Source organism: Tasmannia lanceolata, unplaced genomic scaffold (assembly GCF_043159265.1).
Source record: "Tasmannia lanceolata isolate RefF3 unplaced genomic scaffold, GAP_Taslan_0.1 ptg000002l, whole genome shotgun sequence".
NCBI lineage: Eukaryota > Viridiplantae > Streptophyta > Magnoliopsida > Canellales > Winteraceae > Tasmannia > Tasmannia lanceolata.
The window spans coordinates 31,724,933-31,740,225 of record NW_027518679.1 but is presented as its reverse complement, the minus strand read 5'-3'; the positions used below and the strand labels follow the sequence as shown (position 1 = coordinate 31,740,225).

Sequence of the window (15,293 nt, the reverse complement as noted above, 5' to 3'; positions counted from 1 at the left end):
CCCAATAAGTCTACGTGATGATGGTTGTATTATGTGCCTATAATATTTTCATCCTTATTTCTCAACTCGACTAAATGTTAGGTACCTTACCAATACGCCAAAAGCTCCAGAGCTGATGGAACGCGTTAGGCAAGGTCCTTTAAACATGTCACATACCAAGCTCGGTCGAAATTTCGGTAAAATATTAAATTAATATTAAAAAAAACAGTTTTTTTGCTCAAATTTGGGAAAAAAATTTCGGCCGAAATAAATGACCATTTCGGTTTTGGTCGATTTCGGTGTCGGTCTCCACCGAAATTTTGGATTTCAGTCGAAATTTAAACCCATGATTAGGTGTAGTGTTAAAACCAATTTTTAACAATTAGCAATTATAAGTTCAATTAGAATTTTGAAATCACAAGTTTAAATCTAACCATTGTTCAAATAATTATAAACATAAAGAAATGTTAGAAATTACCAATCACCCAAAGGAGGCAAGAAGGAGAGCAAGGAGACCACACAAAGATTTATAGTGGTTCGGTCACAAACGGACCTACTCCACTACCCAAGTACTTGGTCTTTCCTTGGGATTTTCCTTCACTATGATGGACATCTTTAAACGCCAAGTCCCAAAGGGAACAAACCATATTTGCAAACCGCTTCCAAGGAACAATCCCTCTTCGCAAAACCGCCTCCAAGGAAATCACTCATCTTGGCAAACCGCCTCCAAGGTAGTGATCTCTCTTTGCAAATACCTCAAAGGGAAAAGCTCCTATTCGCGCCGGATTCACCTTTGTTGCTGGGCCGAATCGTAGACCTCGATTACAATGAGAATGGAAGAAAATAAAGCTCACTTAATGCCTCTTGATAGGCTAATACAAACACTCAAAAGCTCACAATCTCTCCAAAAGAATAGCAAAGTAAAAGCTTATGGAGATCCTCTTGATAAATGAAAATGCACAAATCAAAGCATAAAGAGGATAAAACTAAAGAACCTTAGATTTGCAAGTTTAGGCTCAAAGGATTTGAAAATGATTTGCCAAAAGGTTGCTGGGTTGGTCTAGGATAGGGTTTAAACAACCCATGGAAAGATATGACCGTTTGGGGGATAAAATCGTAAAAACCAGGTTGAAAAATTCAACCTGCGCAAGCCCCAACGGCTCTTTTGCTAGACCAGCGCGGTCGACCGGGCTACGGCGGTTGTCCGCCCCTATCGGGCAAACCTTTTTAAATTTCAGATTTCTATCGTCGGGTCTGCCAGCCCATGGCGGTCGCCCGGCGAGGGCTACCTGGACCTTTTTATTTTTTGGCCAGGTTCCTATCCGCGGTCGCCCAGCCCTATGGCGGTCGACCGGCCCGACCATGATGGGGTGTTTCTGGATTTCCAGGACCACCTCCGCGGTCACCCAGGAAGCCTCGGTCGACCAGCCCGCTATGTTTCGATAAGTGCTGAATTTCTAGCCACCTTGCCTCGGTCGCCCGACCTTGTTTGAAAATCCTTTTTAACTTATAAAAATCAAGAGCTTTGGGCCATGGTCTTTGGGCTTTTGTCCAAGGTTTTCAAACATGTTTTGAGGAGTGTGAATGGTTTTCAAAGATGTTAAAATTAATTATGAAAATCATTTTGAAAACCAGTGAAAGTGCAAATACATAAAACAAGAGGACTCCAATACGATCTAAAAGTGTAAACCTTGAGTCTTCTTGATGTCTTGGCTCCTTTGCACTTTCTTGGACATCTTCCACTTGTGAGTGAACTCTTCAACATTCTTCGGTGCTTGTGACTTCCTCCATTCCTTGAGCATGTTGAGTGGTCTATGAGGTGTCACAAATGCTTGTTCAACTCCAAGCTTCTACTAGCACATTGCTAGGCATGCTTGTGGGATCTTCAACTTGAACTCTTTGACTTGAACATCTTCCGAGGATAATGTCTCCCATGTGTGTGCAAGCTCTTTGGTTCATTTGTGCATGTTGATCCGCAAGCCATTTGTTGAGTTGTGTTGTGTTGTGTAATGGCGATATGACCTGTCAGGTTCCTATCTAAGGCACAACACTACAAAGCAATACATTAGTCCATAAAGACTAATCAATTTAGGTTTGCTAACATCAAAATAAGAAGGTAATGGTGAATGGTTGAACCCATGGGAACCCTTGGGCTTACAGAAACTGATATTGTACTCTCAAATAGCTCTATAAATTGTAGCCCTCTAATATGCAGGATAAACCAAACGATCAACAGGGGGCGTTTGGATACGCGGATTTTAGAGTCCAGGATTTCTTCAAAATTGTAGCTAAGAGACAAGAGTGACTCGTTTTTTTACTTCTCGCCCTTCTTTCCGTCAGCAAAAGAGTAGCAGATCTTCGCATATTTCCAGATTTTAGAAATCTCATGATGCGGGAGAGATTTTTAAAACCTGAATTTCTCACTTAAAATCCAAGAAACGATGTCAAGACAGCATGATCATGAACCCTCTTTTACACTATTTTTAAACTAAAAACCCGGATTCCCGCGTATCCAAACGGCCCCTAATGTATTTATCAAACACTTTTTTTATCAAACACTATTTGCTTCAAATAATTACTTTCTTTTAATCAAACACTATTTTCTTCCTTAGACCACACCTCTAATGTATTTTCATAAAACACTTTTCTTTGTCCTTTTTAGAAAAATCAGAGGGATGAGATTAAAAAACCAAGTACATTTCTACAGAAACTTTGACAAAAATCAGCTCAAGAACCATGAGATTCCTTTAAGATATTTCTAAAAAATGACAAAAAATAAAAAGAAAAGTCAGTAGTAAAGAATCTTACTTAGATTTCAGCTGTGATTTCGTACCCAAATTGTTTTTGTAATTTTTCAATATTTCTGCCGAAATTTCATACCGGAACTGAAATCGAAATTTAAAACCTTGACGATCGACACTCAGTGAGAATTCTCCACAAATCAGGGGGGTGTGATTGTTCTACGGGCAGATGAGTGGTTTGGATCATAAAATAGGTGGGCCTCAATTTTCTCCGCAAGTAAAGTTCCAAGAAATATAAGCTCGCCACCATATAAAATCTGTGCTAACAAAGTATGTATAAAATCCACTTTTATTATGTTACTGTTGAGAAATCCGTTGATCAAAATCTGATCCATAACATCCGTTCATGCACAGATAAACAGCCAAGATTTTACGCGGTTCGGCCTAGATGCCTACATCCATAGGTGAGAATTTGATCTTCAATTATGAGAAAACAAAATACAAAGATTATATTTGGATTAATCCACAAACTAACTATAGTATTTTTCCTCACCCTCTCAACTAAGGCCGTACACGAGCAATCCGGGAAACAACCCAAGAGATTTTACACAAAAGTAACCCAAGAAGAAATTGAGCCGCAAAATGGCTTTTCGCCTAATTGCCCAGCAAAGCTCCTAGGGAATTGTGTGGAAAGGCATTTCGCAGCCAACTTTTGCATGAGAGAACAGCCACCTCAGATGAATTAAATGAATAAGACAAAATCTGCTGAAAAGTGAGCTCTTATGCAAAAGTCAGCCATAAAATTCTTTAGCTAATCCCTTATAAGGGTTTGCTAACGAGTGCCCTTATGGCACTTGTTATGTTAAGCATCATTTAATTGCCTTTGGAAACTTGAATTTACACATACTTTGGGGGGGAAATCTCAAAACATGTGTAAAAGTCTAAAATTAAGTATAAATTAGAGTTCCCAGAGGCAATTAAATGATGCTTAACAAGTGCCCTAACCTTAGCAAAAACCCTTTTTCAATAAGTACCGTACGGCCCACCCTATAGGATGATCCAAACCGTCCATTAGATGGGCCACAACCTAAATAGGTTGTGCCCCAAAAATCATTTCCATAGTTTGATCCTAACCATCCGATCTATAGAGCGTTGACGTCCCCACTTCACCTCCTACGTAAAAGTGTGCAAAAAAGTACTAACGGTCAATCAAAATTCGAATTTCCTTCCCTCCCGTTAAAGCAAAAAAAACAAAAAACAAATGTTTCCCTTTTGTTTGCAAGATTGATGTTAAATCAATGCATCATCTTCCACCCAAATACATCTCATCAATTTCATTCCAACGCCATAAACATAACATCATCAATCTCTTGCAATCTCCCTCCACATCAACCAAACAACTTAAACAAATTCATGCCCAATTCCTCCTCCAAAACCCATCACAATCATCTCTCTTTTTCTTCAATTCCATGCTCTTTGCTTATGCCAACTCATCGATGCCCACCCACGCATTCGATTTCTTTGCAATCCATATGAGCTACATAACCCCAAATAATTTCACATTCCAATTCCTCTTAAAGGCTTCTTCTAAATCAAAATCCCTGATCCAGACTACCCAAATCCATTCTACAACGTTAAAACTTGGATTTAGTTGTTATACTTTCCTACAAAATGCCACTCTTCGTTGCTATGCTCTGTGTGGCAAGTTAACGGATGCACGCCAAGTGTTTGATGAATTGTCCCAACGAGACGTGGTCTCGTTTAATTCTATGATTAGCGGGTATTCAGAGTCAGGAGATATGGATACTGCATTTAGGATTTTTATGCAAATTCCCTCTCCGAATGTTGTCAGTTGGACTGCCATGGTTGTTGGGTATTCAGTTAAGGGCGACATCTTGGCAGCTAGAGAGTTATTTGACCAGATGCCCGATAGAGATTTAGTTTCTTGGAATGCCATGATCTCGGGCTATCTGCAAAACAGGCATCCTGTCGAAGCCTTGCATTTATTTTGTCGGATGCAGACCGAGAATTTCAAACCAAATCCAGTCACTATTGTCACTGCACTATCAGCTTGTGCTAGTTTGGGGGCTTTGGATTGTGGGAAATGGATCCATGTCTTCCTTAACAAGAACCGTTTTCGATTGGACCCATTTTTGGGTTCTGCTTTGATTGATATGTACTCAAAGTGCGGGGTCGTGGAACTAGCTTTGGAAGTTTTTGGGATTTTACAAGAGAAGAATACATGCACTTGGAATGCGATGATAAATGGCCTAGCCATGAATGGCCACGCCAAACAAGCATTGGACTTGTTTAGCAAAATGAGGGCAGATAGAAGTGTTAGACCTGACGAAGTCACGTTTGTTGGGGTTCTCTTGGCTTGTAGCCATGGTGGATTTGTAGAAGAAGGAAAGAGGCATTTTTACGTCACTATGAAAGAGTACGACGTTAGCCTTCTAGTGGAGCATTATGCGTGTATGGTTGATCTTTTTGGACGGTGGGGATTATTAAAGGACGCTGAAGAGATTATAAAACGTATGAAGATTTCACCTGATGTTGTTGTTTGGAGGGCTTTGCTTGGAGGTTGTAGACTTCATAAAAATGTCGAACTGGCAGAGCGGATTGTTTTAGAAATGGAAGCTCGGGGTAGTGGGGACTATGTGCTTTTATCGAACTTATATGCCTCTGTTGGAAGATGGCATGATGTTGAGAATGTACGAAAGGTAATGAAGGAGAGTGGGATTAAGAAAAGCCCGGGATGCAGTTCAATTGTGGTCAATAACACCATCCATGAGTTTATTTCAGGAGAGAAGTCTCATCCTAGATATGCAGAGATTTATGAAAAGTTGGAGGAGTTGGGGAGAAAGATGAACAGTGATGGTTATTTGGCACAGACCGCCTCAGTGTTGTACGATATAGATGATGAAGAGAAAGAGCAGGCACTTGGGCATCATAGTGAAAAGTTAGCGATTGGGTTTGGTCTCATAAGCACGGCTCCTGGCACTACGCTTAGAATCGTGAAGAATCTTCGTGTTTGTAATGACTGCCATAATGTGACAAAGTTGATATCAAAGATCTGCAATCGGGAAATTGTGGTCCGTGATCGGATCAGGTTCCATCATTTCAAAGATGGGATTTGTTCTTGTAAGGACTACTGGTAAGAAATAACCCGGCATTACTCTCAACATAATTTTGTAGATGGTGAAAGTTATACTTGATAAATTTTTACTGTTGATTTTTCTCTGATATTTTTTCCCTTCTTCAAAGTTGATTAATAATATTTCTGTTAAGGAATTATATGATTGTGTACTTTTGGATGCCCACATACTTTTTGTAACATGGAAATACTTAGACTAAAATCATAAATCAATCGTCACTGATTAAAAAAAGGGTGATGATCCCCCCCCCCCCTCTCTCTAGGATAATGCGCCCCCTTTTAACGTGATTTGACATCAAAAAACATTAAAGTCTGCCCACTAGGGCTGTTCATTATTCGGGTTTAACCGAAATAACCGACCGAACCGAATTCGTTCGGTTATTTCGGTTCGGTTGGAAGATCAATCGGTTCGGTTTCGGTTTTCATGGATGCCAAATTTCGGTTTTCGGTTTCGGTTATCTCAAAAAACAATTCGGTTAACCGAAATAATGATAAAAAACATTATTTTTTCAAAAAAAAGTGTGATACGGGCACTCCAAAGGATGATCAAAACCGTCCATTTGATTGATCACAACTTAATTAGGTTGTGCTCCAAAAATCATTTCGATTGGATGATCCTAGCCCTCCGATCGAAACCAAGATTTTGCATTTTTCCCTCTTTTTTTCCCACTATTCGGTTATTCGGTTTATTCGGTTATAACCGAATAACCGAATTTTTAATCGGTTCGGTTTCGGTTCGGTTTTGAAAATTTTCGATTCGGTTTCGGTTATTTCAGTTCGGTTATAACCGAATAACCACCCCTACTGCCCACAATTCACATTAAAAGGGGGGCGCATTATCGAAAAAATCATCTCCCAAAAAAAAACAACTACAATTTCGCTGTGAAGCTGAACCAGACAATTCACAATCCACAACAAACAACCAATCTCAACCTTTAGGGAACTGAATATCTATTAATCAGCCAGATTTGAATGCGAAGTAGGCAAAAGGCCATTTAAGTACTTCTCTTGTGCTTAGACCAGCGTAGCACATGCCATTAAAATTGTGTTATGCAATTGTGGGAAAATCTTCTCCATCTCATTTATATTCCTACTGGCATTACCTCTAGAGCCCTTCTGGTTTGCCCGAGGATTTTGAACACTGATCCTGCAATATGAGATGGAGTAAGACCAGCCTTCGCCAACTGGTCGTCTTGTGATCCGTGGTCAATATATTGATCTGGAAAAACCATGGGCCTCCACTGCACGAGGGTTTATAGTGCACAAAGTGAGCATTTCTACAACGGAGTTCTGTTTACTGAAAATGACACACACATTTGTTCTTTACTATTATATTTTGTAAATTTTGATATAGTGTCTTACCTTAGTGTCATCAAGAAGGTCGTCGAGGGCCATGAACTGAGCGACATGAGAGCCGAACCCTCCAATGGATCCCTCTTCAACGGTGATCAGGACATCGTGTGATTTAGCGAGACTTCGAACAAGAGCTCGATCCAATGGCTTGCAGAAGCGTGCATCTGCAACTGTTATTTGTAAACCGTGCTGTTTAACTAGAGATGCTGCAGCCAGGCAGTTTTGAACTGCTGCTCCATAGCCCAATAGTGCCACTCTCTCACCCTCGATCAAAACTCGGCCTTTTCCAACCTGTTGGAAATATTTTAGGGAGATGATTGTTAACATTCTGAGTCCAGAAGTTCTTGAGATTACTTACCCAATGTGAAACAACCAATTACTCCAAAAGCTTAAGGCCCTGTTCATTTGAGATTGTGGCAACCGATTGTCACCCTCCAATCAGATTGTTGCACTCCGATAATCGGATTGGGTGTGGCAATCGGTTGTCTTAATCCCAAACGAACAGAGCATAAGCTGTTAGAGATGATCTTATTTAATCATTTATCCTTCAACACTCTCCCACAAGTGTGACCCCTCTTTTGGGTTGGCCATAGACTTGGATTTTTAATATGAAGGAGTTGATGAGTTTTGAAACCAGGACCTGCGGTGGGGCAACCGCTCTGATACCATGTGAAACAACCAATTACTCCAAAAGCTTAAGTTGTTAGAGTTGGTGTTATTTAATCATTTACACTTCAACACCCAATAAAAAAATTGAGAAGATTCGAGGAGTTTTTTGTCTACCTCGAGAGGGAGGCCCTTGTTCCCAGCAGGCAGCTTAACACCAATCCCTACGCCTCTAGGATGTCGGATGCAGGTGGGTCGGTCATCAATGGCAACAGCAGTAGCAACCATGTGAAAAAGCTCCGCCTCATCAGAAGGGGCCATGACAACCATGTTTGGCAAACATGCCATAAATGTCACGTCGAATGCACCGGAATGAGTAGGCCCATCAGGTCCAACCAGCCCTCCTCTGTCCAATGAGAACCTCACTGGCAGTTTCTGCACATCCACATCATGTATGACCTGCAACAGAAAGCGCATACCTGAGCTAGACATCATAAACTAGAAATTTTCAGATCAGTGACTGAAAATATCCCAAAATGGCATGAGCTACTCATCATAAACCAAATTAATATGCATTGCCTGAGACCCATGTTAGATGGATTCTTCTAAATGGACGAAGAATCCGTTTCGGACACATCTCGGATTCGAATACTTCAGGATTCTCTAAGACACTTCTAGATCTCTTTTAGTTTATCTGTTTTTCCTGCATACCACTAACACAACTTTACAATTACCTCATGTTTTGAGTTTTACCCATCCTACTAGTCAGTTTTGTAAATAGAAATAAATTTTATATCTACTTAACCGATTAAATTTTCAATATGTTTCTTGTTATAACCTTATTATTATGTAAGAAAACAAAATTTGAAAATTGATTAAAATATTTTGGCGAATCAGCGAATTGTTCTTTTTGAGGTTTGCTGAATCCGACACGGGTATCAAGCGTCGGATTCCGACACTCGTATCCGTACTGATGCAACATAGCCTGAGACCAACAAACATTTGGTCTGAAGTTTGTCGTTGACTCCTGTAACTATAATCTAACATTTATATTCAGCTGAGTGGAAGATGATGATGGTGAAAAAAGGCATTGGCTTGCCTGGTCGTAAGCCCGCTGCAAAAAAGTTGACTGAATTGAGCAGAAAGGCTTAAGGCCTTCACAGGCTAGGCCAGCAGCGAAGGTGACGGCGTGCTGCTCTGCAATTCCAACGTCAAAGCAACGAGTGGGGAAGTGACGGAGAAAGAGATTGAGGCCTGTTGCTCCTCCCATTGCTGCATGGATTGCAACAATGTCTTCATCCACTTTTGCTTCAGCTATCAAAGCCTCTGCATAGTATGTATGGTACGGTTTTGTCTTCATGTTATGTTTGAATTGCTGTCCTGTGGCTAGGTCGAACTTCCCGACAACTGAGGACAGAAACCCAAAAGAACCCATGTCAAAGTCTGCCAGAGTTTATCACAGCTTATCATTGAAATGCCACTAAAGTGAATTTTCATTGTCAGTTTTTTTTTTTTGGCATCCTGGTCTTACCATGATACTTGTCAGCTGCTCTCTCTGCATATGGAAATCCCCGGCCTTTCTCTGTCATGACATGGATGAGGAGAGGACCTGTTTGTTTGGTGTTCTTCGCCTCTCCGAGAATGGCAATGAGATCCTCCATGTTGTGGCCATCAATGGGGCCTACGTAATGGAGTCCGAGCTCCTCGAACAGGGTTGAACTGGATGCACTGACCATCTCATGAGCATTTTCATCAGCCTTTGCAGGTAAGTTGTGCATTGGCCCGTTGATCTTTTTTCTACCTTCCTGCAACACTTTCAAACATCATTTCAGAGCATTCCTGAGACATTTTTAGCTGAAAATAAACTGTTGAAACTTGCTAAAAAAAATAATAAGTTTATAAGTAAAACAAACTGGTTTGGGGTGCTTTATATGGTACCTTGGCAACCTCTCTCAGTTCCTTGACAGGCTTTCTAGACCGCAGCCGACAGAGAGCACTGCTCAAAGCTCCAACCGGTGGTATGGGGCCATCAAGATCTGCAGTGGGCAAAGAAACCTGCTTGTTGTCATTAAGGATAATGATCATGTCCGATTCTAGATACCCAGCATTATTCATGGCTTCATAAGCCTGCCCAGCAGTCATTGCTCCGTCACCTATGACAGCCACCACATGGTTCGTCCGCCCCTTTAGATCCCTCCCCTTAGCCATTCCTGTTAATTGGAAACATTCCAAAGATAAAAAAACTGGAAGATTGAATTGAAATTCCGACGTGGTTAGAGATTTTTGTTTGGTCTCTTTTGCTAGAGAAGGTATGGTGAACACAGACCAAACAAAATAATGTCACTCTTGGATCGAATTTGATGACTACACTAAGGACTGATGCTCCCATTTCCTGTCAAAGTTGTACCCATCACATTTAAATATTTCTATTGGCACTCAATCCATGTCAACTTGTAGTGAAGGAAGTAAAATTGTCATTGATAGAAAACAAAACAAAAAGAAAGTGATAAAAATGCAGCTAAACTGTAGAAGAATAAGGTCCTGATATCCGCACGAGTTTACAAAGACAGAAAGGCAAGAAGAGTGCAACTCTTATTCAAACTCCGTGTTCTTTCCTCATTACAGAAACTCACTTTCCTGTCATACAAAAGTAGCAAAATTATAGACAGGAACATGGACCAGAATAGAATAGTACCCAAGGCTGATGAGATACTGGTTGAACTATGACCAGCACCAAAGCAATCATATTCACTTTCAGCACGTCTAGTGAATCCAGATATGCCATTTGTTTGTCTCATTGTTGGCATCTTCTCTCTTCTCCCTGTCAGCATTTTGTGTGGATATGACTGCAAAACCCATACTATGTTAGGTACTTTTCATCATCTTCTTCTGTGTTTGCTTGTAAACAAAGATGAGAGCAGATGAGAAAAGACATGATCTACATAGGAAGCAAACCTTCTCTACGCATTCATGTTAGCGACTTAATTTATTTTTAATACAATTGTAAAGTTGAAGGGGAGTAAAAAAATGAAAGAGCGTACCTGATGGCTAACATCCCATATTATCTTGTCTTGTGGGGCATCAAAGACATAATGGAGAGCGACTGTTAGCTCGATTACACCGAGGTTTCCACCTAAATGACCTCCAGTTTTAGAAATATTGAATATGAGGTCAGAACGAAGCTCGCCCGCAAGCTGTTTTAGCTCCTGCATGGAAGGGAAGAATCTGATTATATTGATGGAATATATTGCTTTGTTTTTGCTGAATGTAGCTTCTAATTGTTCAAATAACCAAGAGAACAGATTATCTATGTATATTTACTTACATTAATGGAGAGATGTTTCATGTGAAGGGGATACTTTATGGTGTCCAGAAGAGGAGTTGGCTGTCTTTCTGAATGATATTCCCCCTTCTCTGAGAGTGATGCACAAACAAATGACATTTCCCTGTCCTGAAGATTAGAAACAAAACAACCCATTTAATATTTAGGTTTGAAAGTAGTTGAAATCTTAAAATCCTTGACAGGTAGTCCCCCTTCTCTGGGATGATCCTATGGAGCTGATTTTTTGGGCACACCCTATCTACATGAGGGCCTATCAAATGAATGCTTTGGATCATCCAAACAATGTGGGCCCCCTTATGTTTGTGAGCTCTAGCTCATATAAGCTTATATGAGCTCTAGCTCACAAACACTCTTCCCTCTCTCTCTCTCTCTCTCTCTCTCTCTCTCTCTCTCTCTATATATATATATATATATATATATATATATATATATATATATATATATATATACTGTAAATGAGCGAGTAGAGCTCATTTACGCTAAATGAGGTAGAGTGCCAAAACACATGGGTCCCACATTTTTTGTGGTGATCCAAGCCATTCATTTGCAAGGCCAAATCATAGATAGGGCGGTTACCAAAAATGGGCACATTCGTCCCCTATAGTGTCTGTCCATTTTCCCCTCCATTTTTTGATGGGTTAGGATTATCCTATGGACCTTATTTTTGGTACACACCCTATCTATGTAAAGTCCTTCCAAATGAATGCTTTGGATCACCTCAAAAAATGTGGAACCCATCTTTTTGTGTGACTTTACCTCATTTAGCGTAAATGAGCTCTACCTCATTTACCGTTTTCCCTTATATATATATATATATATATATATATATATTCAGCCTGTATATCCCGAATTAGTTCCAATATCATTAGCTTACAACTAAAAAGCTTTTTGTTCTTACTCTTTTTTAAACTATAGACTAGTTTAAAATGTTAATTAGTGTCCACCCATTATATTTTGTCCTGTATGATGGTAATATTATTGGTTCCAAGTAGAATAATCTATACTCTATATACGGCCCCTCTCCTACTTTTTATGGATTAATTAAGGGAAATGATATCACCACTACCGTATTTTGATGATCCTCTCATTATTAAAAAGTACGGTATGGCCCACACCATAGGATCATCCAAATCGTCCATTAAATGGGCCACAGCCTGAATAGGTTGTGCCCCAAAAATCATTTCCATAGGTTGATCCTAACCCTCTGATCTATAGAGGGTTAGGATCAACCCTCTAATATTCAGTCCCTCTATAGATCAGAGGGTCGGGATCAACCTATGGAAATGATTTTTGGGGCACAACCTATTTAGGTTGTGGCCCATCTAATGGACTGTTTGGATCATCCTATGGTGCTGGCCACACCGTACTTTTTTAATAATGTGAGGACTGTGATCATCAAAATTCGATAGTGGTGATATCATTTCCCTTAATTAAAATCTATTTCCTAAGTTTGGGGTGGACTGACCAACCCTCCCACCATTATATTCTCGCAGTTATTATTATTATTATTATTATTATTACTACTACTACGATGCTAATGTTATTCACTCCAAGTAGAATAATCCATATTATATATAAGCTAAGCCCCCTTTCAATATTTTAGAGGGCTAACTAAAATTGATATCCTAAGTTGGCACTCCTCACTTTACACTTACTTCATGGGCTAATACAATTCCCCATAAGCTATCAACAACCAAAACAAGGGAGTGTGGATACAACTTATAGTTTTCAATTGCATGGTTTTTTCCTAATCACAATATCTTGATAGATCAATCCATAGGGGTGTAGCTCTTCGGCTTAAAGTCATGGCTATGCTCCCAGTAATGGGAGTTCGAATCCCCCCCTTATATATCTCATAAATTGGGTGGGGACACACTTATCTCATAAAAAAAAAATCTTGATAGATCAAGCATAATAATCGATGATTATTTGAGGCCATATATTTTATAAGAGGAAGACTAAACTAAAGGGTGCCCTTGCAAAAAAGAGGTGAAAGGGCTCTCCTATTGGCTACATATCACCATCATGCATTAATAACAGCTGAAAAGTGGGGGAGCCCTTTCACCTCCCTTCAGTCTAGAATTCCTCATTTTATAATAAGTCTTATACTAGTGGCCAATCAATAGACCCAACATGGTCTCGATGTTATCAAACATTTATTTCCAGACCGAAGGAAAGCCGCATCCAAGATTCTAAGCTGAAAAGCTTTAGGAGGAAAAATGAGTATTTTCCTTTTCAGACAGAAAGATCTTTCTATTTTGAAAAGCCTTTTCTTGTGCAACCAAACAAAGTAAAGTGATAAAAGTTCAATACTTTTCTAGCACTTTCCTGTCAGCTGAACATTGATCCAACAATAGTGGATTTAATAGAATAAAATAAAACTCAAGCATAATTTGATAAATTTGAATTGTCAAAATTTATAAGAATAAATTCAAATAGATGCATGTTTTTACCACAAAATAAACATTAGTTATGCAATGTAACAGAGTAAATTTCGATAATGTCAAGATTAAATGTTACTAAATGGGTGTTTAGAAACAAAAGAAGGCTCTCACCAAGGCCCTGTTAGGATTGCAAGAAAAATACTTTCCACGATTTAGAGGGAAACAATTTGATTATGGTTAATTTAGAGAGATATTATCATTAATGGAAGGTCCCTCTGAGTAAAAATTGAACATGGTTGGTTCAATTTATCTTCTGTCGTGTGTTAAAAAAGTAAGAAATTTTGGAAATATTTTTCCAAACTTTTCCAAAAATCTCCTACAATCTAACCAGGGCCCAAATGAAGACATATAAGCTCTGAAAGCACATAAACATATAGAAACATAGATTGGTAGATTTATAGATAAATTGCAAACCTTATTGAGATGGTGATGAAATGGATATCTTCCAAACAAGTTGAAAGAAAAAGAAGTGTTCGTTTTGTGATGGTTTGTAGCTACAACACCACGTAAATGGCAAGGAAAGTAGAATTGGGAAAGAGCCATGAGAGATGAAACAAAGTGCAAGAGCTTGGAACTGGAATAGAAAGGGGTGGTAGAAACTAAAATCAAGGGAGAGTTTGAGAGGTTTCTCAGTTCAAAATGCAGCTGAAAGACATGAAGAACATAATGTGTATATATAACTGACTTCATGTCTCATTACTGTTGGAGTTTTTTATTCACTTAAAGCTTTAAAAGCTTTTTGGCATGTGTGAAAATTCGAAAGCTACTATTAATAGGATACTGATATTGGCACTACCATATTTTTGTAATTGCTCTATCTCAATTTGTCTTTTTCTTTTTTTTAATTAGCTTCTGAGAGCTCTTTTGGGAAACAGGATAACATTTGACATTTGTTTAAGTAGTAAAAGACAAAGTGAGTGAGTGCAACATTCAAAGCATGGCAGTGCCAATATCAGTTGCCTATTAATAATATGTTTCTATTTATTTATTTTTAATTCCTCTAGACTTAGTCTTCAATTGGTGCACATTTTCATCCATTTTTTTAACCTTTTGAATCTTAATGACACAGAATTTTTTATTTTTAAATTTCTCATGAAAACTTCCACATCTAATGGTGGTGTAAATGAGACATTTCTCCTTATGCTACGTTTCTTTCGACGTAAAATGGGCGTAAAACAAATTTTTCGCCCATTTTCAAGTGGAAAAAGCTGGGCTGTTTCTTGTGAGAGCATCCACAGGCTCACATTTTGTCTTTTCTATTAAGCTTCATTCAATCTTTTTTTGGTTGCACAAAAACTGAGTTTTTTTGGGCTTTACTTGGGTTTTGGGTGCCACATCATCAAAATCCTTCAGTTTCCATTAGAAGAATGAAACCCGAGAAGACCCCAGAGATCTCTGCTCTACTAAGGTCCTGTTCGTTTCAGATTATGACAACTGATAGTCAGCCCTAAACCTATTATTGGACTCAAATTTAAATGTAATTTTGAACCCAATAATAGGTTTGGGGCTCACAATCGGTTGTCATAATCTCAAACAAATTACTTATGCCTTGTTCGTTTGAGATTATGACAACCGATGGTGAGCCCCTAAACCGATTGTTGGAGACTTGGAGTCAAAATTAATGTAAATTGAGTCCAATAATCAGTCTGGGGCTCACCATCGGTTGTCATAAT

At 39.1% G+C, this 15,293-nt stretch overlaps 1 protein-coding gene and 1 pseudogene across 1 annotated transcript; one reads left to right on the top strand and one right to left on the bottom strand.

Moving 5' to 3' along the window:
* Positions 1-3,875: 3,875 nt before the first annotated feature.
* On the top strand, positions 3,876-6,014 carry LOC143869760 (pentatricopeptide repeat-containing protein At2g29760, chloroplastic pseudogene; annotated as a pseudogene).
* A 942-nt stretch (positions 6,015-6,956) lies between these two features.
* On the bottom strand, positions 6,957-10,041 carry LOC143890582 (putative 1-deoxy-D-xylulose-5-phosphate synthase, chloroplastic). Its single transcript, XM_077395301.1, has 6 exons — positions 9,772-10,041; positions 9,365-9,638; positions 8,933-9,240; positions 8,011-8,292; positions 7,237-7,518; positions 6,957-7,115 (listed from the first exon to the last, which is right to left on the bottom strand). The coding sequence occupies exons 1-6, from the start codon at positions 10,039-10,041 to the stop codon at positions 6,957-6,959; spliced, it is 1,575 nt and encodes a 524-aa protein (XP_077251416.1).
* Positions 10,042-15,293: the final 5,252 nt, after the last annotated feature.